We start from the raw sequence: 23,934 nt of genomic DNA on the forward strand, positions 1-23,934 counted from the left end.
AATGATATTCGCGAGAAATTGTGGGGGGGGGGGAAGCGATAGTCGAGTGGTTGGCAACGCTGCGCAATGAACCCGGCCCCAACACCCAGTGACGATTATCTGAACCGGTCATGGGCCCCTTCTATGTCGACTCAGCTTTAAACGAGTACCTGGTGCGGCCTGCAGTAAACCTACGCCACTGGGGAGACAAAGGCGGCCGGGCGTGGTGCTGGCCATCCCCTCGCGTGCCGTGCCCGTCCTTTATAGGTGCTCGCAAACAGCACTTGCCCCCTACAGCCCTGTTTAATTAACTACTCGGGGGCGGGGGGCTGTTTGTCTTTGCAACCCTTTGGAAATCCCCGTGAGTGCCGGCGACATTTCGGAGTCGTTGCCGAACGCTCCACGCCGCACGCGCTCGACTCGTGAACAAATCGATTCTCCCGTAAGGGACCGTCCATAAATGACGTCACGCACCTAGGGGGGGAGGGGTCAGACATTTGTGACGATGTGTGACCAGGGGGGGGGGGGGGGGTTGAGAAATGTGACGTCCCATCAAAATGCGCAACTTTAAATAAATATAGACAACACGTGCTACTTAATTAAATATACTTTTAAATACATTATTTCTCCCACAACATCAGAGTGCAGCGGCACATTAAACACGTACTAGAATGACAATAGTTTAAAGCGATTTGAAGCATGTTTTATTTTCAAAATGGAAATATGGGGGGGGGGCAGAGCTTTATGACGTCATATTTGAGGGGGGGGTCTGACTTTTTGTGACGCCGTGTGACGAGGGGGGGGGTCAAAAATCGTCCAAAATCGCGTGACGTCATTTATGGACGGCCCCTAACGCGGCGCGATCGTCTACGGCGTTCCGTGAGTCGTCGTCGTCGTTGTTGTCGTTGTTGCCCATCTTGTTCCACGCCTCCGCTGTGAGCCGAGGGCGTTCAAACTCCGGGGTTGCAGTCCCAGATGAGAGGCGAGTTGCGGCTGCGGCGGGGAGCGAGGCCACTCGCCCTCCAGGATCGCACTTCCAGTGTTGGGGGGTATGTCATCGACAGCTGTTCATTATTGACACTTGTTAACTGAGTGTACGTGAGTTGACTACATTACTCTGAGCGGCAGCAGCAGCAGTGTGTGTGTGTGAACGTGTCTTCGTTTAACGCGGCGCGTGTCGTTGTCATTGGCGTGAACGATTGTGTAACGAACACAAAAAAGGGGAAGTTGGTGTTGTTCTGGGTTTAGTTTCGAAACGCGTAGCAAAGAGACATTTTGTGAAGACTGAACAGGCAACGCAGCTAAGTGACTCCGCGTTGTGTCCGTGTCTTGGTGTTTTGTCAATTGCTCCCCGGCCTTAATAGGTACTTTCTAAGAGCAATTGCCCCAGCAGTCTGTTAAGACTGTACGAGAGATCTTTGTCCCCCCTGAATTAAAAACTAAAGCGGCTGCACATTTTGACGTGGATTGCTGAGAAGGTGTTAGTAGATAATACGTCTCAGGAACCTCGGCCAAGAATACAGGTGATGGTAGTAATACCTCCGAGTTAATAAAAGACGGGTAAGCATCGTAATGAGTCGAGATTAGTCCAGACAGTCGAGTACAACGAGTGACAAAACGAGTGAATACGGACGGCATCGGGCAGGATTTGATTGACAGGATGGAGAGGGGCCAAACAGCTTTGGCACCCGATGTCGGAGGAACGGCCGACGGTACGAGTTCACAGGTGCAGCTGATGGAGGAAACTGCTGTGCTTGTGGAGAAGCTGCCTCGAGACCTGGACAAGGCACTCAAGGGGAAACTGCAGAAATATTTCCAGAGCAAGCGGTCGGGTGGTGGAGAGTGCCAGCTGATCTCCCACCGGGACTCAACGCGCAAAGCCATCGTGAAATTCACCTCTAAACAAGGTATGGTAGAGCAGGGTGCCTAAACTGTCGCACACAGCTACACAATGATGTGCATGTTTATAATGATATTGTATCCTTACCTCTGTCGCTACATTGCCATTTGTCTCTGTCTATGCGCTTGTTTCTTTGCATTTCCAATTATCTATCTGTCTCTTTGTATGTATGGTGTCGTTTGTATCTGCTTCTGTAGCTCCATCTCAGCCTCTTGCTGTGCAATAAACATTGCACTGGATATTATCTCAAAAATAGCAAAAACAAATATCTCACATTTATTTTACAATATGATACAAGGGAGGTGTTTGTTTTGCTAATTCCGAGAAAATATGCAAATTGAGTCAGTTTGAACCGGTTCTTAATAATCGGACTCTTTGGTTTTTGCAGTCACGAAAGCTTCAAATCATAATAAACGGTTATCCGAAAATGAATCGTCCGATACTTTTGAACCAATGGAACCATATTAACAGGTTCAACTGGTTTCCGGTTAACCCAAACTTTATACAAAAAACAATCAGTTAGACTTCCTGATTTAAAGACACCACTGTCCAACTTGCATGTACAATAATTACCTGTAAAGACATAAAGTTAAGCAGACAATACGTTTCCATATAGTATCTGTCTCTCCACATAAAAGTATACTTACACAGCCACTGGCCCCACAGCCTTCTGGGAGTGCAGACTCTCAAGAGCACTGATTAAAAACAAGTAAATTCTGGACCAATTTGAAAATAGTGGCTCATCAGCTAGCTTAACTGATGCTGTTGGTGAATTTTCATATGTTATTGACAAGGCATGGTCCCAGTGCAATATTAAACGTTAACACATCACACAATGCTTTTGAAATTATGCACTCCCAGAAGGTCATTGGGTTGGTGGTTGTATAAAAAAATTATGTATTTTTTCGTGGAGACATTTATATGAAGGAGGCAATTTTCTGCACATCCATTTTGATCACTTACATTCTTCACAACGACACATTATTTGTATTGTGTAAAGACTAATGACTGAACTGTTAACTTTGGTTACAAATTATTAACATATCTGGGTTCAATTCCCATTTCTCTTTGGGGGCAAAACGTAACTCATGCTTTTTCTTCCAACAAAAGACTAACACTTTTCAATAAAAGTCAGATATGGAGAGATTATAAGCTTCACTTTCATTAAATGCAACAACTGTAATGTGATTGACAAGAAATACCAATCTTAAGAATTTGAAAAAATATAATTCTTCTTTTGCAGTGCGGGACAGTGTCTTAGCTAAAGGTGAGCACGTGATTGAGGTGTCCAGTGATGAGAAGGTGGAGGTGCACGTCACTGCCTTCACGGCCTCACCAGCAACTCCTGCGGAGCCTGGAGCATCCATCAAAGATGAGGATTTATCAACCTCGGCAAATAACAAAAGTGAAGTGGTAACCATCTCTTTGTATTCATTAACAGGAAGCACTGCAGACACATACCTGAACCATTATAATGTTTACAGTTGCATTATGACATTAAGCAGTAATGATCTAAATTAGCCAAGCTAGTTGAGATGAACAATATGTATGTTAGAATTTATAGGGCAGTTTATTTTTGTATGGGACGATGGAACAGAAGGTTATGTAATTTTAAAAATTCGATGTTTGATAGCTGAAGTGCAGGCAGATTAAATACTATGAGAGAGGCATTAAAGAATGGCATTGACACCATTTCTTTTGCTGCTTACATTATATTAATTTTCTCATTAACCCATTATCTTCAACAGAGTGAAAAGACAAAGGAGAACACATCGAATAAATCAACAGATAAGCCCGAGCTACCCAAGCCATTGGAGGAGAAATTGAATCCATATTTGCTGAAGTTTATCACATCGAATGAAGAGCACAGGTCAGAGCTGGACAGAGCCCTGGCAAAATCCAGATGCAAAATCAAGGCGGTGAATTTTGACACCATTTGGCTCTTGCCAGATAATGAGTCCATCACAGACCACAATGAATGGCAAGGTTCGGTTACAAAGATGTTTACACAATTTACCGAGGGTTATGCTCATGAAACAATAACATGCACAGAAAAAGAATGGAAGGAGATAGAAAGAAAGAGTGAGCAAAAAAGTGATGTAGAAGTTTTGTATATGAATGGAATACAACTGACGGGGAAATCTGATGAAGTACAAAAAGTTAAACAAGACATCATGAGCGAGTTTAATCAAGGTAGTTTATTTACGAATATTGAACCTCATTATTTTGAATTGCTACAAGATGACCTCTGCAGGAGGTTTCCAGATGTACAATTTCACATGAAGAGCAACACATTATGCCTCAAGGGAGATTCCAGAAAACTTAATGATGTGAATAAATACATTGATGTCAGTTTACAGGACTCCGATAAAAAGACATGTAGCTTTGGAAGTTATCTGAACAACTTTTTGAGAAAAACCAACCTCAGAGCCTTGGTGCAAACGCACTTTACTGGTAATGAAATCAAAGCCCTTTGTGATTTTGATGAAAATGAAATCTACATTTATTCACTTGAGGGTCATGCTGAAAAGGCCCATGACATTTTAAATCTCATTTTAAAGGATCTGCTTTTTCCAGTTACTAAAAAGAATGTAGCTGTCATGAAAAGTGAACAGTGGAATTTTTTCTTTAAAAAACTACAGCAAAATGTTTCTGAGGGAAAATATAACTGCATATTTAGTACAATAGAGCACAAAGATGGGACCTGTAGTGCGATTAACATTGCAGGGATAGCAGAGGCAGTAGAAAAGGCAGATAAGGAGTTGACAAGCTATTTCAAAGACAACACTGCTGAAGAAATAATTCATTTTCAGAATGAAGCATTGTGCAGTTGCATCATTGAATACATGAAGATCACCGAACATCCTGCATTCAAAAGTGTTTCTGTAGAAAGACACGATTCACTGATGGATATCGTTATTACGGGCCACAGTGAAGAGGTAGAGAAACACAAGCAGTCTATAAATGATGTGGTTTCAAAGGTCAACAAAGAACTTGGGGGAATTGAGAGAGGGGTACCAGATGCAAAGAGCATCTCTATGTTCCTAGAGAAACACAGAGGGCGTAAATCTCGATTTTATACTCAGAATCAAGAAGAATTTGCTTCAGTGGCAGGTGCTTCAGAAAGACCAACTCAACAAAGGCCTCCTGTAAGATTGCCTGGCAATCGATTTCTGTTTGTGCATGAAGACGACATTTTAAATATGAATGTGGATGTGATTGTAAATGCAGCAAATGAAGATTTAAAACATTTGGGGGGGCTCGCTAAAGTACTGTCTGATGCAGGAGGTACAGTCATTCAGCAGGAGAGTGATTCTTACGTCAAAAAGCATGGAAAAGTGCCTATAGGAGAGTTGGCCATAGTGGGGCCAGGCCACCTGCCATGCAAGAAGGTGTTTCATGCTGTCGGACCCGAATGGGGAGATTACCGGTATAATACATCTCTAGGAATTATGCTTCTTGAAATGGTTATCAAAAATGTGTTAGAGACGGCTGATAAAGAAGGTTTCAAATCCGTTGCAATTCCTGCCATTAGTGCTGGAATATTTGCCTTTCCATTGGATATCTGCACTGAAACATTTTGCCGTGCTATTTTTGACTACTGTAAAAGTACCCAGGATTTGGACATCACCCTGACTGATATTCACATCGTGGATGTTAATCATGAATTTATTTCTAAATTGAGAAAAACTATCGAGCTTCCAATGAATTGTAGGGACCGATCAGAAGAGCAATCAAGTAACACCCATGAAATGCAGGATGAAGAAGAGGATGCGGGCCAAAACCAAGAATGGAATTTTGTTAATTATAGCACTGAAGATAAAGTCACTGATTGGGAAAATCATAAAGCAAAGGATGAATCTTCATTAAAAATGGACGACACTGAAAACAACATGTTTGTCACCCATGAAGGGAGACGTATAAAAGTTGTAAACGGAAATATCGAAGACCAACGTGTAAGTTGTTTTCTGGCACCATTAAGCTTTTGTACAATCTCTATTTCAAATGCTTTACTTCTAAGATAGGTATCGGGTGGCACTCAACTCTATATTGAATCCTGAGCCAGTGTTGAAGTGTCCACACTCGTATGGTGGTGATCCATCTCCACAAGACAATCACTGTTTAATGCTTACATAGTGGTACATATTTTAATGACCCAGGAGGAATGATTGGCTAATTCAACCTGTGACTTGAGATTTACATTTTCACTAGGTAAGTTGGGTGCATCTACCAATCAAATACCTATATGGAGAAAAAGATTTAAGTGATCTTCCACACTTAAAACCACACTGGTGTTTGAGAACGTATGTGTTGATGTATTATTGTTATTTTAACATTTACCCAGAAAAGCCTCGCTGAACCCCAGGACTCTTGCTAAGTTTTGCATTTGGATGCTAAATTTCGGTGTTTTTTCCCAAAATGAGTTATTTGCAAATACATTTCCTCATTCAACACATGCCATAAAACTTGCAAGTTATGTGTGTCCTCCACCCTAACATTGAGCTTTATAATATATTTAATAATGTTATGTTCAAATAATGTTTATGAGCAACGTGTTTCTTTCAGACTGACATTATCGTGAAATCCACATCTGTTGCGATGAAGCTCGACAATGGAGGCGCAGCATCTGCTGCTCATCGCAAAGCTGGGCTTTCACTCCAGGATGAACTTCACAGAAAAAAAATTCACCTTGGTCATGGATCCATCATAAGCATAGACAACGCACAATCTCATCTCTCTTACAAGAAAGTATACCATATTGCTGTGCAACCTGATGAAAAAAACAAATCGGTAAGTGGCCTTGTTGTCTGCTAAATTTAGGAAGACAAAAGTAACATTTTCAGTGTCTGCATGCTCACTTGAGCATTGGGTTGTGCCCTAAGCAAGTCAGAGATTCTGCATTCTCGCAGTTTTATGCGACTGTAGTTTACCAATTTTATACTGTACCATGTTGCTTTTCATACAGCCATATGTAATTTAAGATATAAACGGTGGATCTCTGCTTGAACTCTAAAGTAACGGCATAAATTGGTTGATTTCCACCAAGGCTGCTCAATCCTGTTCACATGTCTCAGAGATCAAACATTTGCTGAATTTGATCCAACCAATCATGAGCATGTGGGCCGGATGAATGTCATGTTGTGACATTGGCACATTCCACTGCGAAGAGACCAGGTGGGAAACAACATGCCCAGCCGGTTAATATATGTGCATAAATAATGGATTTTAAACTCCACCACTATTATACAAAATCGCGTATTTATAACAAATGAATGCTAATGGTGCCTTAGTCTTGTTTTATGAGATGCATCATTTTCATTCTAGTATTGTTATTGTCTACTTTATTTTGTCTATGTATATCTCATCTGTTCATAATCAACGATTTTTGGGTTTAGATCGCGTTATTTATAAATGTGTCGTAACCCTCCACCACCCGACACGGCCAATCAGTAAAAAAGTGTCACGTTGACAAAAGACAAATAGTTCACTGCTTTAGCCCACCGGTGTGTTGAAGCGTGAAACCACAACATTTACAATTTGAGTACGACGTTTCGCTGGTAATTGCGATTTAAAGGTTTTTATTAACTTCTCAGCGGGTACAAGGAAAACCAAAGAGAGTACTGAAAACCACTCCTTCCCGGGCGCCCCGGTTGGCCCCTTCGAGTCTCCGTCACATCCGCGGGCTCCATCCACATACAATGCAACAAAAAAGCTCACCGCCATAACGCACACCGCCCCGTTCCCCTTATTCACATTCATCAGCACCATTCACCCATGCGCTGCTCCATCACATCGCCTTCCCCCGATCGAACACGTACATTCCTCGCCTACACGACTTAGCAGGCCGGCTAAAATGTGCATGGCCATCCTTCACTATCCCTTCCCTATACCCGCCGGTCCCCTCGCTACCCCACCCCGGGTAGGGGCCACTTCCACTTCACACCTGCGGCCTTGTATCCCAGCCTAACCCGGTCTACTTCCATCACCCTTTCTAGCAACCTCCTCGCCCAGTAGCACACCTCCAACGGTGATATAGGGGACCCATCCAACTCTTTTCTGCGAGCTCCCCACAAGGCCTCCTTTGTCGCGCCTATTATGGCCCACGTTCGATCTCTGTCATCTCCCCGCACCTCCCTTAAGACTCCCCACATAATGTCCCGACTTATCACCTGCGATGGGTAAAACCAGGACAACAGCGGACTGCTCAGTCTCCACACCTCCTGTGCGAAGGGACACTTTACCATGACGTGCACCGCGTCCTCATCTGTGTTGCAGCCCCTCGGGCATTTGGGCGAACGTGCCATTCGGCGAGAAAACATGAAGCCCCTCGTCTCCAATCTATCCCACACCGCCAACCAGGACAGATCTCTCTGTTCTTTTGTGAGCGCTATTGATGAAGTGTTCCTCCACACTTGACGGTACATAGTCCTCTTCGCGCCCATCACCCCCTCACAGGCCTCCCCTTCGTTTACTTTGGCCAATACCTCCTTGGAGGTCCACGGTCCCCCTCTCTGACTCAAATTGTACTCTTTTATGTAGTCACCCACCGCCGCATTCAGCCATCCTTGTGGCCAGGCCAAGGGCGTGCCCGCCGGTAATTGGGTCATCCCAAGCCCCCTCAGGAGCCACATCAGGCGATACCTTAAATAACAAGTGGCCTTCCCCCGGGGCTCTTCGGAAAAGAATAACCTCAAAGTGTTGCACACAAAAATTGAGGACAGCACACGTGCAATATTTGGGGCACCCTTCCCCCCGTTCTCGACGCGTTTACACATCACCACCCTCTTCACTCTATCCATCCCGCCTCCCCAAATGAATTGAAACAACAGCGATTCCAGGATTCTTGCCTCCCTCCTACCTGGCGGGTACACATATGCGAGGTAGTTGAGTGTTGGTAAAACCACCACCCTCACTACCAGAATCCTCCCTTCCATCGTGAGCCGTCTCCCGGCCCACTTGCCTAACTGTCCCTTTACCTGCTTTATCCTCCCGTCCCAGTTTCGTTCCGCCGACCTCTCTCGGCAAAAGGACACTCCCAAGACCTTGACTTCCTCCGTCTTTATCCCCAACTCAGGCGGCCGGCCCTCAAATAGTCTCGGGTCCCCGAAGGCCATCAATTCGCTCTTCCTCGCGTTCACCTTCAAGCCGGAGGCCAGGCCGAAGCGGTTCGTCTCCTTCATGGCCCCCCACACTGATGCCACGTCCCTACAGAGCACGACTACGTCATCCATATATAGCGCCACCTTCCCCTGTTCCTTATTCCCGGGGATGGTCACTCCCTTGATCTCCTCATTGTTTCTCATTGCCTGTGCAAGGGGTTCCATACACATTGCAAATAGAACCGCGGACATCGGGCACCCCTGTCTCACCCCTGACTCTACTGGAATTGTCTCCGAGAGCTCCCCATTTATCAGTAGTCTGGTCTTGAGCCCTTGGTAAAGACGCCTCACCCAATCGACCATGGGTCCCCTCACTCCTATTTTTTCCAACACTGCGAACATATACTCGTGCGAGAGGCGGTCGAAAGCTTTCTCAAGATCCAGGCTAAGAAGCCCTAGGGGGCATCCCCTCTCTCCTTCTACCTCTATTGCCTCTCTTAATAAAATCAGGGAGTCCGAAATCCTTCTTCCTGGCACCACACACGTCTGGTCGGGTTCGACTACTCCCTCCACCACCTTCCCCAGGCGCGTCGCAGCTATTTTTGCCATAATCTTGTAGTCCGAGTTCAGGAGCGTAACTGGACGCCAGTTTCCCAACTCTCTCCGGTCCCCCTTCTTATACATCAGTGTGATGAGCCCCTCACACATTTCTTCTGGCACCAGTCCGCCCTCCAGCATTTCCCTATACATCTGCAGCATGTCCCCTTTCATTAAATCGCAGAATGTAATATAGAATTCTGCTGGAATTCCATCCAGTCCTGGCGTCCTATTCTTATTCTGCCTCCTCACTGCCTCCTCCACTTCCTCCATCTGGATCCTCCCTCCCAGTACCTCTGGGTTCTTAACCTCATGTCTTAGCTCCCCTAGTAGTGCCTCCCTTATTCCCTTATCCGTTCCCTTCCTCCCATACAACTCCCCATAGTACTCCTCCGCTATCTCTATCATACCCTCTGTCGTTGCCTGCCTGCCTCTGACCGGACTCACCAATTCCCTAAGTGTGTTGTCTCCTGCCTTGCATTTCTTAAAGAAGAAACTCGTACATTTCTCTCCCTGTTCCGTTGCCCTGACCCTTGCCCTGTATGCCATTTGTTTGACTCTTTTCTCCAATACCGAGGATAACCTTCCCTTCAATCTCCGTATATCCTCACCCACCGGGAATCCCAGCTCAAGTAACCTGTGCTTCTTCTCGATTCTAGCGTTCCACAGCTGCAGTTCCCTGTTTACACTCCTCCTTCTACTATGTGTCTGGAAGAGGGCCTTTATCCGGCCCTTCACCATGCTCCACCACTCCACCATCGTGGCAAAGCATTCCTGCAGGGTCGTCCAGTCTTCGTACTTCCTTACAAAGTCTTCCACGACCCTTCTGTCTTCCAACAGGCTTACATTCATTTTCCAGGTTCCCTTCCCCATCTTCAGGCCACCTGGAATACCAAGCTTTGCCTTCACCAAATTGTGATCTGACAAGGGGAAGGGTTCCAGGTCTGCTCCATCCACCTTCACATTGGCAGACACAAAGATGAAATCTATTCGTGATTGCGTTCTACCGCCCTTATCCGACCACGTGTATCCCGGTCTCACCGGGTGTACCTTTCTGAAGGTGTCAGTCATTTTAAAATCCTCTATCAGCTCCTTCAACTTCCTAGAGGAAGGGTCGAGCCTCCTCCTCCCAGCCACCGATAATAGGTCTGCCAGGCACAACGGGCAGTTAAAATCACCCCCCATTATGACTTGCCGGCTCGTCACGAGTAGGGTCGCTACATTATTCCATAGGTCCACTCTTTCTGTGCACGTCGTGGGGGCGTACACATTTATTAGTCTCAGGTCTGCCTCTCCATAAGACACGTCCACATAATGGAGGTGGCCCGGGATCACCTCTTGGGACCCGACTATCTGTATACCCCTCCTGCCTAGGAGGGTAACCACCCCCGTGCATCGATTTTCATTACTCCCGGACCAAAAGAAGTAGCCATCCCAGCTCTCCAACAGCTCCTCCCGGCCCAGGGTGTATGGTAGGTGGCATTCCTGGAGGAAGACCACCTCCCACTTGGTAGCCTGTAGCAGTTGTATTATTGCTCCTCTCCTCCCCTTTCCCTTCAAGCTTCTCACATTTACGGACGCCACGGAAAGTTCCATGTTGGGATGTGTCTCAGTCCGAAGCGGCCTTTTCCGCTCGCCCTCTGTAACCGTCTTCATTCGCCAGTTCCCGCAATTTCATTTTGCCCCTTGTTCTCAAGGGTTTCCCCCTGCGCTGGCTCTCCACCCTTTCCTCCATCCCCTCCCTCGAGGCCTCTGTGTCCGGCGAGGAGTCCGAGGATTCCGTGCTGCCTGAAGGGGCACCTCTTTTTGGGGCTCTCCGTATCCTCCTTTTCCTTCCGATTGGTCCCTCCCATGTCTCGCTGCCGCCTACCTCCTGCTGTCGTTCCCCTTTTTCTTCCTCCTCCTCCACCGCCTCCGCCCAGTCTTCCACGGTCGTCTCGGAGATGCTGCCCATGCCGTTGCTCCCCTCCCCCGCCAGCCCCTCTTCCTGCTCGCTCGATGTCGATTCTGCTCTTTTTGCATGCCTCTCCCCTTCTCCCCCTCCGTCCGTTGCTGGTGGCTGCTGCTCAGCCACCTCCCCACGTCCTTCCCTCACCAGTTCCTTATCCGGGTCCAGTTTGGTCCCACCCCCTTCCTCATCCCTCGCTCCTCCTACCCTATACGCCCTAACCTTGTTGGCGTACGACTCCGGACAATTTTTGTACAGATGTTCTCGGCTACCACAGAGGTTACATTGTGCCGGAACACTGCATTCTTCTACCTCGTGGTCCAGTGCCTTGCATCTATAGCAGACTTTTGTCTTGCACACTGCGGCCAGGTGACCGCTGCCCCCACACCTCCTACACAATTTAGGTTGTCCGGCATACACAACATATCCCCGGTTGCCACCTATGTTCAGGGCACTCGGGATGTGTCTCAAGGTCCCTCCCTCTGTTTTCAGCCGCACCCTCCATTGTCTTGCCCCTGTCCATATCCCCACTGAGTCCCTCACCTTTTTACAGCCCGACAGTACCGAGCAGTGCTGTCTTAGCCAGACCTCCACGTCGTGGTCATGTAGGGCTTCATTGTATAGGAAAATAGTCACCACCTTCGTGTCCAGCTCTGATAACAGTTGTAGCTTCATTGATATCAATGGCTTCTCCTCCGCCTTTTCCTCGAAGCGGGTCATAAATCTTTGTAGCAGGGGGCTTGAGTTGAAGCTTACATCAAACGCCCTCCCTCCCGGCAGAGTTATCAAACAGTACAAGTCTGTCGGCTCTATTTGTAGCAAGCCCATCATTATTGACCGTACAAAGGTTGCTCGGTCGATGGTCACTTCTTCTGCTACCTCGTCCTTCATCATTACTCTGACGCAATTATGTCGTTTGACATGAGGTGGTGTCAGACTCACCCCTGCCCCGCCTCGCCATTTCCCCTCTCGTTCCCGGGGCCTCCCAGCTCCCACCAGTCCAGCGTCCACTGTCGCGTTCTCCCTCCGGGCCTCCCCCTGCCCCAGGGTTGCTGGCGTCTCTCTGGCTTCGTTCCCCACCCTCCGCTCGGGGGCACCCGCATCTCTGCGTCCGGACGCCGTACCTTTTTCTCCTCGGCCTCCCTCACCCACTCCATCAGCTCCCGTCCTCCCATCCAGTTCCTCCATCCTCTCCTTCTGCCGTGCCTCCGCCACGTTCCCCTCCATCCGTCTCCATGCCTCCTCCACGCATCCCCCTGCTGCCAGCGGGTCGGTCTGGTTGCCCCAGTCCCCTCCGGCAGCGTAGGTGGTGTCGGTGGCCCTCTGCTTTCGCCGCGTCTTCTTCTTGTCTTCTGCAGTCACCGTCTGGCCGACTCTGTCGTCCCATGCTCCCTCAGCAGTGCAGGTGGCATTCATTTCTCTTGACGCACTCCCTGCTTCCTTTTCATCTGCTGCGAGCATAAGCTGGGCGGCTCGGTCATCCCGGTCTCCTTCAGCAACTCGGGTGGCCCTCGTGGTCCTTGACTCTCGCCGTTTCCCCTCTTCGTCTGTTGCGATTTCCGTCTCCATTCTCCAGCAGTCCCCGCTTCTTGGCAGCGTGGTCATCCCTGACCACACGGTCAGGGCCCTCGCAGGCCTCGGGGCTGGTGGCTAGGTCTCACTTGAGATCCGGACGGGCTGGGAGGATCACCTCGATGCTCCTGGTGTCTCCCCTGGCAAGCCAGGGCAGTTTCCCCCTCATCGGGCAATTCGCCAGAATGGTGAGGCTCTGCTGTGTCTCCCGTTCTTATATAGAGCAGCAGCAGGGTGACGTCATCATTAACTCATTAACTCATCAGGTGCAAAGATTTGAGGGGGGGTTATTGTAATTATATACTTGATTAGTAATAAGGCTATTGTTACGATGCGAGTTGTAGATTAGTAATCATTTGGAATGTGTTCTATTGTGATTATGCTACATTAATAATCAGTGCTTGTTTCCCTTATAAGGAATTGTAATGCATCTTATTTAATAATACGCTTCCAGGCCGCACTAAGCCTGTAGCTGTCTGAGCGATTAAAGTTATTTCTGTTTCTCTCAATCTCAATGGATTCTCTAATTAGTCTTTGCCAGTAGTAACTAGTTTTACACAACACTTCAACGTTGTCAAAATCAATTGAGTGTCCCTGTTGGCAAGCATGTTCTGCCACTGCCGACAGTTGTGTTTGCGATAGTTTAATATTTCTCTGGTGTTCTTTTAGTCTTACACTAACTTTACGCCCTGTCTGTCCAATATAGCATCTGCCACATACACAATTAATCCGATATACACCTTCTGTTGATAATTTAGGTAATTCGTCTTTAGTGCACGTTACTAGTTGTTGAATTTTGTGTACTGTACCAAATCTTACTGTAATGTTTTGCTTTTGCAAAACACGGGCTAATTTGTCAGTTACTCCTGAGATAAATGGTATTTTTATTGTTTTAATAATCTGATCGCTTTCAGCAGTGTTGCTTTGCGATCGTGATTTGGCATTTAGTGCTCTGTTAATTTGAGCATTATTGTAGCCATTCTGTCTTAGTGCTTCTTTAACATGTTTAATCTCTCTCACTAGACTTTCATCATCTGACACTGTTTTAGCCCGATGTATGAGCGTCTTGATAAGAGAGGATTTCTGAGCTGGGTGATGATGCGATTTCGCATTCAGATAGGCATCAGTGTGCGTTTCCATGGTGAACTGAATGGCCGGATTTTGTGCATTGAGATGATTTAGAAAATCGTTAAGTGTATCTTTACCATGTGGCCAGACAACCAAAGTGTCATCCACATATCTAAACCAAAAGGATGGTTTTAATGTGCTCGAGGCAAGTGCTCTGGTTTCAAAGTTTTCCATGTACAAATTTGCTATAGAAATGGAGGTGAATAACACACTCCCGTTCCTGGATATTTTACTTGGGCATGGCCTAAATGGTAAAATAACACACAGCGTTTACAGAAAGCAAACGCACACTGATGCCTATCTGAATGCGGAATCGCATCATCACCCAGCTCAGAAATCCTCTCTTATCAAGACGCTCATACATCGGGCTAAAACAGTGTCAGATGATGAAAGTCTAGTGAGAGAGATTAAACATGTTAAAGAAGCACTAAGACAGAATGGCTACAATAATGCTCAAATTAACAGAGCACTAAATGCCAAATCACGATCGCAAAGCAACACTGCTGAAAGCGATCAGATTATTAAAACAATAAAAATACCATTTATCTCAGGAGTAACTGACAAATTAGCCCGTGTTTTGCAAAAGCAAAACATTACAGTAAGATTTGGTACAGTACACAAAATTCAACAACTAGTAACGTGCACTAAAGACGAATTACCTAAATTATCAACAAAAGGTGTATATCGGATTAATTGTGTATGTGTCAGATGCTATATTGGACAGACAGGGCGTAACGTTAGTGTAAGACTAAAAGAACACCAGAGAAATATTAAACTATCGCAAACACAACTGTCGGCAGTGGCAGAACATACTTGCCAACAGGGACACTCAATTGATTTTGACAACGTTGAAGTGTTGTGTAAAACTAGTTACTACTGGCAAAGACTAATTAGAGAATCCATTGAGATTGAGAGAAACAGAAATAACTTTAATCGCTCAGACAGCTACAGGCTTAGTGCGGCCTGGAAGCGTATTATTAAATAAGATGCATTACAATTCCTTATAAGGGAAACAAGCACTAACTGATTATTAATGTAGCATAATCACAATAGAACACATTCCAAATGATTACTAATCTACAACTCGCATCGTAACAATAGCCTTATTACTAATCAAGTATATAATTACAATCACCCCCCCCCTCAAATCTTTGCACCTGATGAGTTAATGAGTTAATGATGACGTCACCCTGCTGCTGCTCTATATAAGAACGGGAGACACAGCAGAGCCTCACCATTCTGGCGAATTGCCCGATGATGCTGGATGCAATTACCAGCGAAACGTCGTACTCAAATTGTAAATATTGTGGTTTCACGCTTCAACACACCGGTGGGCTAAAGCAGTGAACTATTTGTCTTTTGTCAACGTGACACTTTTTTACTGATTGGCCGTGTCGGGTGGTGGAGGGTTACGACACATTTATAAATAACGCGATCTAAACCCAAAAATCGTTGATTATGAACAATATTGGTCGCGAAAGCCTACGTGATATATCTCATCTGTTGACACTGGCCTGTCTGTATGTCTGCATGTCTGCCGTTACCTGTTCCTCTGCTCTGACTTTGTATGCTGTGCACACGCACCGTACCTATGTACTGTGACATGCTATATTTTATCTTGCTTTCTTCCCTCTTACGGTGGAGTGATCAATCAGCATGGCTGGATTTCCAAGATGTGAATTGTGATTAAGCTGAAATTGATGCTCTACTCAGGGAATTACCATTTTCATGGAGCAATACATTTTGAGTGCTTGAAAAGATCTGTCAGTCTCACTTGGGAATTGTTCTTCACCAGAACACACCACTTGTCAAGCCGCTGGCATCTTGTGAATCATTTACTATAATATTTACCCCAAGAGTGTCAGTGTGTAATGTGGGTGACGTCACTCCACGTCGACCAGCCCTCCTTATTAATAATCATGAACAGGTGACGTCCTTGACATGGACCCGCCCCTCATTAATAATCATGAGTGGATGACGTCACTCCGCATGGAGAACCCCCCTCATTAATAATCATGAGCAGGTGACGTCACTCCACAGCGAACAGCTCCCCTCATTAATAATCATTAACAGGTGACGTCCTCCAAATGTACACCCCCACCATTAATAATTAGCGGGTGACGTCACTCCACATGGGGGGGAGCGAGGCGCCTCCCCCCTCTTCCTCAGCGTCAATTGACAGCCCTCACTACAAAGGCAGAACCCTCTGACGTCACTCGATTTCCGTAGCGCTATTGAGACATCGAAGTAAAAAGGACGTCTTGATGAATACGAGATTATAACCTTTAAATGAAATAGGTCTGTGTCACCGCGGCCTTACAAATTGCATACGAATTGATGCAATGAATATCACGTCGCGGTCTGCTTTTCGCTTCCAAGTTTCAGATCTACTGCAATACACCCGTCCTTGGACGGGCAAAAGGTTCGTAAGAAATGTTCTTCCAGCCTCTGCTATAGGTTTCAAACAACTCGCATGAATGTGTACAAAAAGCACTTAGCCGTGTGCATTATGCGAAAAACATAAATAGTTCCTGAAGAACCGCATTTGGTACTCTAAATTTTGGTCCCGATGTCACTGTTCTTGTTCTGTGCTAATGCACCATGGTTCTACCTTGAAAACTAGCTTGTTAATTGGCTAAATTTGACTTTGCGTGTAACTGATAAACATTGATAAAATAACTGTAACTACCTTCCATGTGTAAGGACAGTAGGGCTCACCGTGGCTACTAATAAACGTGCCGGGAACAGGCAGGGTCACGTAAGGGTAATGTGGGCCCTAAGTGGTCGTTAATAGTACATGAGACAGACAGACAGGGCCAGGTGCGGTGAGAGAGTGTTGGGAAAAGAGGCGAGGCCGGGTCGTGAGTGGGATAAAAAGCCTGCGTGGAACAGGGCTCTGGGCTGCTGTTGTGGGGGAACCAATGAGCTGTCGTCTTCATCACCTTGTAGTCTTGGAAGGCTTGAGTTTTATAGTCTCCGTGACTGCTACGCGTCCGCTCCTGTGCAGCCAGCCAACTACACAGGGAGTGTCGCGTAGAGTCACATAAGTTACCCAGGTGTATATAGTCACTCACGGTTACTCGTTAAGTTATCAGTGAGTTGGTGGACTTTATTCACAATAAATATACATATAACTGAACAAGACTGTATCTGAGAGCTACATTACACATGCAGCAGTGATACACTTTTACACGTTGGGGCCCATTAGCTTGGCTAATACCAAGAATCAAATGTTATCAATGACGAAAAAACCCATCGTAACAGAAAATCGCTGCTGGCAGGAAACCCACAAGTTTCAAGCGATGCACAGAAACGTACAAAAATCTGAGCATTGTTTTTTTTTAAACATGTTTTTTTAGAACGCACTGATTTTTCTGTTGTCATGGGTTTCTCATAATTTATAGATTCGATTATAGTCGTCCTCTTCCAGCAGATCTCTGGCAAGTTTCAATGTTCTCTACCAATATGGAAATTGTACCTGTTGTTTTGATTTGTATACATGATTTGTGAACACATTTTGAAATGTCATGGGACCTTGAAAAAGAATAGGTTTTACCCTTTATGGTAATAAAATAGATGTTAAGATGCTCAAACATCTGCATTAACTCATGCATTAACCACACGTACTTGTGGTAAAACATGCAAACAAACATGTTCTGATAATGCATGCAATGTTTTTGAAACTGGTTGGCCTGCACCAGAGACAACCTTCCTTATGCCCTTGTCTCACCAATGTCAGATCAGAGAACGCCAAAAGGCAAACAGTACAGTACAATCTTGATTTGAAGCTTTCGTGACTGCAGGAATCCATACTCTTTGGTTCTTTAGGTAAAATCACGTAGTTAGAAATACAATAAAATAAAACAAATCACGACGTTTCGATCGCCTGATGACGACTGCTTGTGTCCCGATCGAAACGTGATTTATTTTATTTCTAACTACGTGACTTTACCGAAAGAACCAAAGAGTATAGTACAATACAATGCAAGGAACAGAGAGCATTTATAGCTCGGGTTTAGTAGTTTTATTTATAAAACCTTTTTTGATACTGGCAAAAAATATCCCATAGATATATACACTACGTATATGAATAAAGTTGCATGCATGCCTTTAATGATTATCTGCTTTACAATCTGGCCGGAGTGTTCAATGGGTTGCTCAAAACAAGGCGGTTAAAGCTAGCGATGGGAGGATATTTGCTTTTTCACTTGGGCAGTGGCATCGTTGCGTTTGACGCCGCGAAGTGACTAAGTTATGCGTTTTGCTATCTCGTGGCATCACACGTTGCCATCTTGTGTGGTTTTGAAGGTGGCGTTAATATCGATAATTAAATGCTTCCGAGGACAAAAGCACATTTGAAATCCTTACAAAATGTATGTACTGTATTTGCATTTATATTCTTGGGTTTTTTCGGTAAAGTCACGTAGGTAAAAAATTCAAATTAATAAAAGTTAAATAATTTTTTACCTACGTGACTTTACCGAAAAAACCCAAGAATATGAATCCTTGCAGTCACGAAAGCTTCACATCTAGAATGTATTTGCATTGTTGTTCTCGTTTTATGAATTATGCTTTGGTTTATATTTTAGCTTTCAGTGTGGTCTTTAATTGTTTACAGGCCTTATCTGGTAAAGTAAACAATGCTCACTAAATAACGATGTTTTTGCATGTTACTATTACATCATTGCACATTACAGCAGTCTGTGCACAACATTGTATTGGACTGCCTGAAGCAAGCCCACAAAGCCAAAGAGGGATCCATCTCCTTCACAGCCCTGGGCACTGGGAATTTAAACTGCCCACCACAGCAGGCTGCTCGTGCCATGCTGTCAGCTGCTATCCAGTTCAGCAACCAGCATAAAGACGACACTCTTGAGCTCATTCAGTTTGTGATCTTAAGGTCAAAACCAGACATACATAAAGTAAGTGTGCATTGCAATCCAGGTGTACACCACATTTTATGCCGCTGTCTTAAAAATCATACTCGTGCTGAGTTTGTGAAAGTAAAACAATCCAAAGTTTGGACAGTCCTACGTTTTTGGTAGAAGTTCCAAATTGGTATTGTCAGGACTCGTCTTTGTGGGACGATCACTTGATCCCCCCTAAAAAGGTGATCATCTACCAAATGCAAAGAAATAACATAGTTGTATTATACAGTGCACTATTATTTAATAACAGTTTTTTTTGTAACTCAGTAACACTTTTTTATGATTCTGCTATAACAGGACATACAATGTTTAATAAAGTACTCTGAAGTTAAATAGTATTGCAATGGAAAGCTGTGTTATATAAAATGCATTATAATGTCACATTTCTCTAATTTGCGATTATGATTATGAAAAGTCAATAAATTTTACACACCAGAGATATGGTCGACAGTAAATGCTGGTGGGTTTTAATGACACATTTATATATTTACTCGATCTAACCCAAAAAACCTCTTATGGATGATATTGGTCGTGAAAGCCTTCGTGTTAAACAGTAAATGCTAATTTACTGCATCTGTAAAGAGGCATATCCACAGGTAAAAAAACTGTGTTTTTACCTTAATTTTCCAAATGCCAAAATCGTTTGTGCTTTACATACACATTGAACATTTACCTGCCATTTAAAAAAATAACCTGCTGCAGAGTCATTCATAAGTGAGCATTTTACTGTTACAGGCTTTTCAAAACGAAATATCAAGTGCCATATCGAAGATTTACTCCGAAGCCACAGCGCCCAGCCGTAAGCAGGAAGAAAGGTATCAAACTGGCGCAGGTACAACGTTAACGTGTTCTCTCGTGCTTTTGGCGCCTGCATGCATTCATTACAACAAAATCTAGTGACCATGTTTGCTTTTTCTTTTAAAATATTAAGTCTCGGGGTCTAATTGTATCATCATGTGCATTTCAAGTAATTATTAAAGTTAAAAGGGAGTCTGTAGAAATGTTAAAATATTAAAATGTTTCTACGTTGCAGAGCATAAGAAACAATTTAAAATACAGGGAATTACTGTTGAGCTGTGCAGTGGTGATATCACTCAAGAGACGACAGACGCCATTGTCAACTCCACAGACGCTCGGATGACGATGCCCTCAGGTAACCCTGAGCCACACCAACAACAAAACAAATACTGCATTTGGAAGGATATATTTCAATAAAATGGGCATGAAATAAAGAGTCTATTCGAACATTCAAAATGAAAGTTTCCTTTAAAGCGAACAATCGCGAGCCACTGAGATGCAATGCTTTAGTGGGACACTTTCACGGCAACAACTTGTTTACTCACACTTGGGTGTGCTAACAGTGATGGAATTTTAGATAAAGTGAAGCTCTGCTTAATTGCTTGCAGATACAAGTAAAATTCCCTGCAGTACGTGGTACAGTAGAAATCTATTGCTTCCCATTGAGGCATTCTGGTTTTACAAATGTTAAAAACCATGCGGTGGGTGGCTCTTTTATTCTTCATTACACATTGTAAAGAAACATTATTTGCAAATTTGCCATTGAAGATTAATACTGTTTTCATGGAAACTTTATATTCTGGGTAGGGAATTTTTCCCTGAATTTTAGACACCTTTGGAGGGCTGCACATTAACACGCACACAACAATGTGAAACTGTTGGCAGGTCTAAAATCTAGCCCTCTGGTACTCGATGAGTGCGGCGAAGGTGCTGTGAGGCTTGGACATTGTTTGCAGGCTCGTTAGGAGTGGTAGGCCTTGTGGCCACGGGCTCCCCAAACCCCGCTTGAGATCATTGTAGAGTCTATAAAAAAGTACTGTACACTAGAGTATTTGTGTGAAATACATGTAGGAAATAAACATTTTTGGAATGCTGGTCCCTGATTGCTAATACATATAATTTGCCCAAGCCGACTTGCTCTGCAGGGAATTTACATTGATTTATGTGCAATATTTTTGATTTATCGTGTAACAGTTTTTTTCTCATTTATATTTGCTTCATCGCTGTACTTTATTTAATTGTTTGGGGATTTTTTTATTTTACAAATTAAGCTATTCTGATGTCTTGAGATTTCACTCAGTTAATTTATATAAACTCGACTTGTTTCACCCTGGTTTGTGCCACAGTGTTGCCCCCTCGCTTCCCCATCAATCTCCTTCTACGCTAATATAAAATATATACTCTTAGTTTTGTATAAGTGTCTTGAGATTCATAACTTTAATTTGTTGATTGTGTTACCATTCCAGGAATTTCCAATGCTGTCCTTAAGGCTGCTGGACAAACGATTAAAGATGAATTCTTAAAAGGTAATTATTGTGTTCTTCATGCATTTCCATTTGTTTGCTCATTAGTTGCTAATTATTCTCTTATAGCTTACATTTCTCTGGTCAGGAGTAGTTAATCAATATTCTTCTTTTAGATAAATATATTTTATTGGATTACATTTTTACGTGGCACTTTGTGACATTTCTTATTAGATCTGTTCTAATGTGTGTTCTTTCCCCATTGCAGAAGATCCCTCGTATGGAGACATTGTTGTGACCACAGCAGGCCGTTTGAAATGCAAACATATTGTGCACATTGCAGGACTTCAGAATATTGAAAAAACATGTGAAGAAATACTACTTGAATGCCATCGGAGAAAATTTAAATCGGTGTCTTTTCCAGCTGTTGGTACAGGTACATATATGTTTTTATTAATACATTTTGTTGCCGCTTAAGAATGGTGATGAAGTTTCTTCTACAGAAGTTGTTCATGGAGAAACTCACCTGTTCCATTTGTTAAGGGCCAACATCATATATAAGCATTGCACCATACACTCAATCGAGTATGGATTACGAAAATATTCGTGTAACTATGGACAAAACTCCTCAAACGTGATGACAATGACTACCCATCAAAGAATACAGTGACTGGAGGAACTGAACTAAGATTATGTAGATTGTATATGAAGTGTACTGAATTCTTGGCCAATGACTAAGACCGACTAAACCAAAGTTTTATAATTAAGAGTGGCCTATATTTTTACTCATCTAATTGACTAAACTAAGAAAATAACTGAGATGAAATTTACAGGCTAAGACTTTACTAAAATGGCATGGGTTGTCAACGACTACACTGACAAGACTGACTAAACTGCTGAATAAATAAAGAGTTAGAGACATTTTTAGTTGCAGTAAATCAATATTAGTGTTCAAATTATATCAACACTTAAAACATAAATATCAAATGTCAATTCAACGGCCTACTGTCCATTTTGTTGCATCAGGTGTGGGGAACAAAAGCCATCAACAAGTCGCTCTCAACATGGTGAATGGAATTCACTTGTTTGCAGGAAGTTGCACAAAGCCAACTGTGACGAACATCCGTTTTGTATTCATTAATAAGGGGCTTCTGAACATCTTCCAAGACGTCTTGAGTGGAAAGTTTTAGTTTCAAATATCCCAGTTCTTTGCACCTAACACTTATGTAGTTGTGTTGTTTGCAGCCTTAGATTGCAAATGTTATGTTTTCATCAGGAAAATAATATAAAATAACTTGGTTCCCTTTGGGGTTTGATTCACGTATTTGCATACCTATATATAATGAACATATGGTGATATTTGATTTTAATGGTTTGTATAGTAAAGGGGTCAGCAACGAAAATTACAATGAGCCGTTGTTTTCCAAGTCGGTAAACAAATCTGAATATTTCAAGTGCCCCAATGCATGTTAAGACGAGACTGTGGTCCTTTATAGATAGCGTCACAAAGCAATCCTTAAAGAGCCAATTGGTAATCATTAAAAGAGTGCGATTGAGAAGACATGCTGGAATTTGAAAGCCGCTGCATCATGGGCACGTTGGAGCTGCGGGTAATGTGATAAGCAATGCCTGTCTGTGCCTGCAAAAAAAATGCCCATTGTTTATCGGGAGAGCGAAGATGTGTGGACTGTAAAGTTTGGCTCCCGGGGAAGTTAGGAATTGGATAAATGAGCCATCACCGGCAATCTCATTGAACTCTTCCAACCAGACGGCAATGCCCAGCCAATGTTTATCAGAAAACGTGGTCGCATCACTGTCCTCGTAAATAATTACAGCATAACCAGATCAAAGCCCACGCCTCATAAATTTACATGAAATTCGAATTTATAAACTGCCGTTATTCCCCCAAAGTAAAAATAAATCAATCCAAAATAATTTTTACATCCCTTCCCCCAAATTCCAAAGGTCTATATCCCCCTTTGTGAAGCGAGATGCAATCTGTTTATACATTAAAAGTTTTTAAATCCTGCGTGTGTGTGTGTATTACCATTATCGCCTTAACATGAAAAAGTAATGCGTGCAAGTAAACTGGTGCAGATGTCGAGTTTTGAGTTCTAAAGAGCCCCAGGGAGATTCAGAGGGAATGGGGAGTGGGAAGCATGGAGAGGCAAGAGGTTATGGTTTGTAGCACTGTTGGCTCGAGAATCTGTGGAGCTGATAGATTAGTGAACTCGAGGTGAATGGTTTATTAATCCAGCAACCCAACCACAGCAGTGCAAAAGTTTAATGGTGCACCGTAATCACCTGTGCAACCAAGAAAGGCGCAAGAGCAGTGCTTGGTGCAAATCACAGGGAGGAGAAATTGCATCTCTCAAAATCGTTCACACCTTGGTGATGACATCCATCCATTACAATACTATCCGGTCTGCCGCTGCTGTATATGCTCGTACGATGTTTATTCATGATAATGCAGTTTAACTTGTTTAAGCAACAAACTTTCAAATAAACATTTGCTCTTTAA

General features: G+C 43.9%; 1 protein-coding gene across 6 annotated transcripts; it reads left to right on the plus strand.

Moving 5' to 3' along the window:
- The first annotated feature begins 735 nt into the window (after positions 1-735).
- LOC144727437 (protein mono-ADP-ribosyltransferase PARP14-like) lies at positions 736-23,934 on the plus strand. 6 transcript variants are annotated; one of them, XM_078606291.1, is made up of 11 exons: positions 736-1,028; positions 1,625-1,886; positions 3,123-3,292; positions 3,628-5,835; positions 6,446-6,670; positions 18,922-19,146; positions 19,888-19,984; positions 20,186-20,305; positions 21,417-21,476; positions 21,682-21,849; positions 22,440-23,934. In XM_078606291.1, exons 2-11 carry the CDS (start codon positions 1,640-1,642, stop codon positions 22,601-22,603), a joined length of 3,684 nt encoding a protein of 1,227 aa, XP_078462417.1. In that variant the 5' UTR covers positions 736-1,028; positions 1,625-1,639; the 3' UTR covers positions 22,604-23,934. The 6 variants fall into 6 exon arrangements, with proteins under 6 accessions (XP_078462417.1, XP_078462407.1, XP_078462402.1 ...); XM_078606281.1 differs by having other exon boundaries at positions 820-858; positions 1,344-1,886; XM_078606276.1 differs by having other exon boundaries at positions 865-1,028; positions 1,344-1,886.

Source organism: Lampetra planeri, chromosome 2 (assembly GCF_965212315.1).
Source record: "Lampetra planeri chromosome 2, kcLamPlan1.2.h2, whole genome shotgun sequence".
Lineage (NCBI taxonomy): Eukaryota > Metazoa > Chordata > Hyperoartia > Petromyzontiformes > Petromyzontidae > Lampetra > Lampetra planeri.

What these genes read in the sequence shown, in the direction of transcription:
- LOC144727437 (XM_078606291.1), top strand. Translation starts at nt 1,640, where the DNA reads ATGGAGAGGGGCCAAACAGCTTTGGCACCCGATGTCGGAGGAACGGCC. An exon ending in GAAATTCACCTCTAAACAAG is followed by an intron (nt 1,887 to 3,122) that starts GTATGGTAGAGC and finishes CTTCTTTTGCAG; the next exon opens with TGCGGGACAGTGTCTTAGCT. An exon ending in AAGGTATCAAACTGGCGCAG is followed by an intron (nt 19,985 to 20,185) that starts GTACAACGTTAA and finishes TCTACGTTGCAG; the next exon opens with AGCATAAGAAACAATTTAAA.